Below are 473 nucleotides of genomic sequence, written 5' to 3' on the forward strand. Positions count from 1 at the left end.
GAGAGAGAGAGAGAGTATTTATCTCTTCTAGATGATCAGTCAAGCTTTCCAACCATCGAAATCATGGGGTCCAAGTAACGTGGAAGATCGTAGAAAGTGGCTGGCTTTCCGAAATGAGTGCGACGTAGAAGAAAAATGATATGTAAAATGGCGATTCTTTTCAAGGTTTACTTCGCATAATTTTCGAGAAATGTTGTTTCGATGATTTAATCCTATAAGCACAAAATATTTCTAAAATGTTATATGAGTATTATTTTAAAAAATTACAATAAAAATATTATAATATTTCGAGAATATTATATAATATTATTTAATATTATAGGAACATTCTGTAAATGTTTTACATCCACATAATATTCTTCTCTTACATCCACATAATATTATGCCTTTAATACCCCTCAATTATTAAAATATTTATTAATATTAAATATTTTTATATAAGTACAATTTAAATAAATATAAAAAAATCGTAA

At 26.0% G+C, this 473-nt stretch overlaps 1 protein-coding gene across 1 annotated transcript in view; it reads left to right on the forward strand.

Annotated features, from left to right (window-relative positions):
- Positions 1-139, forward strand: part of LOC105621690 (sodium-dependent nutrient amino acid transporter 1-like) — a 186,075-nt gene extending 185,936 nt beyond the window's left edge. Inside the window, exon 10 of the mRNA XM_012203155.1 lies at positions 32-139. Coding sequence (XP_012058545.1) covers positions 32-139 — 108 coding nt within the window. The remainder of the gene's footprint in view (positions 1-31) is intronic.
- Positions 140-473: the final 334 nt, after the last annotated feature.

This window comes from Atta cephalotes (genome assembly GCF_000143395.1).
Source record: "Atta cephalotes unplaced genomic scaffold scaffold00036, whole genome shotgun sequence".
In the NCBI taxonomy this organism is placed as follows: domain Eukaryota; kingdom Metazoa; phylum Arthropoda; class Insecta; order Hymenoptera; family Formicidae; genus Atta; species Atta cephalotes.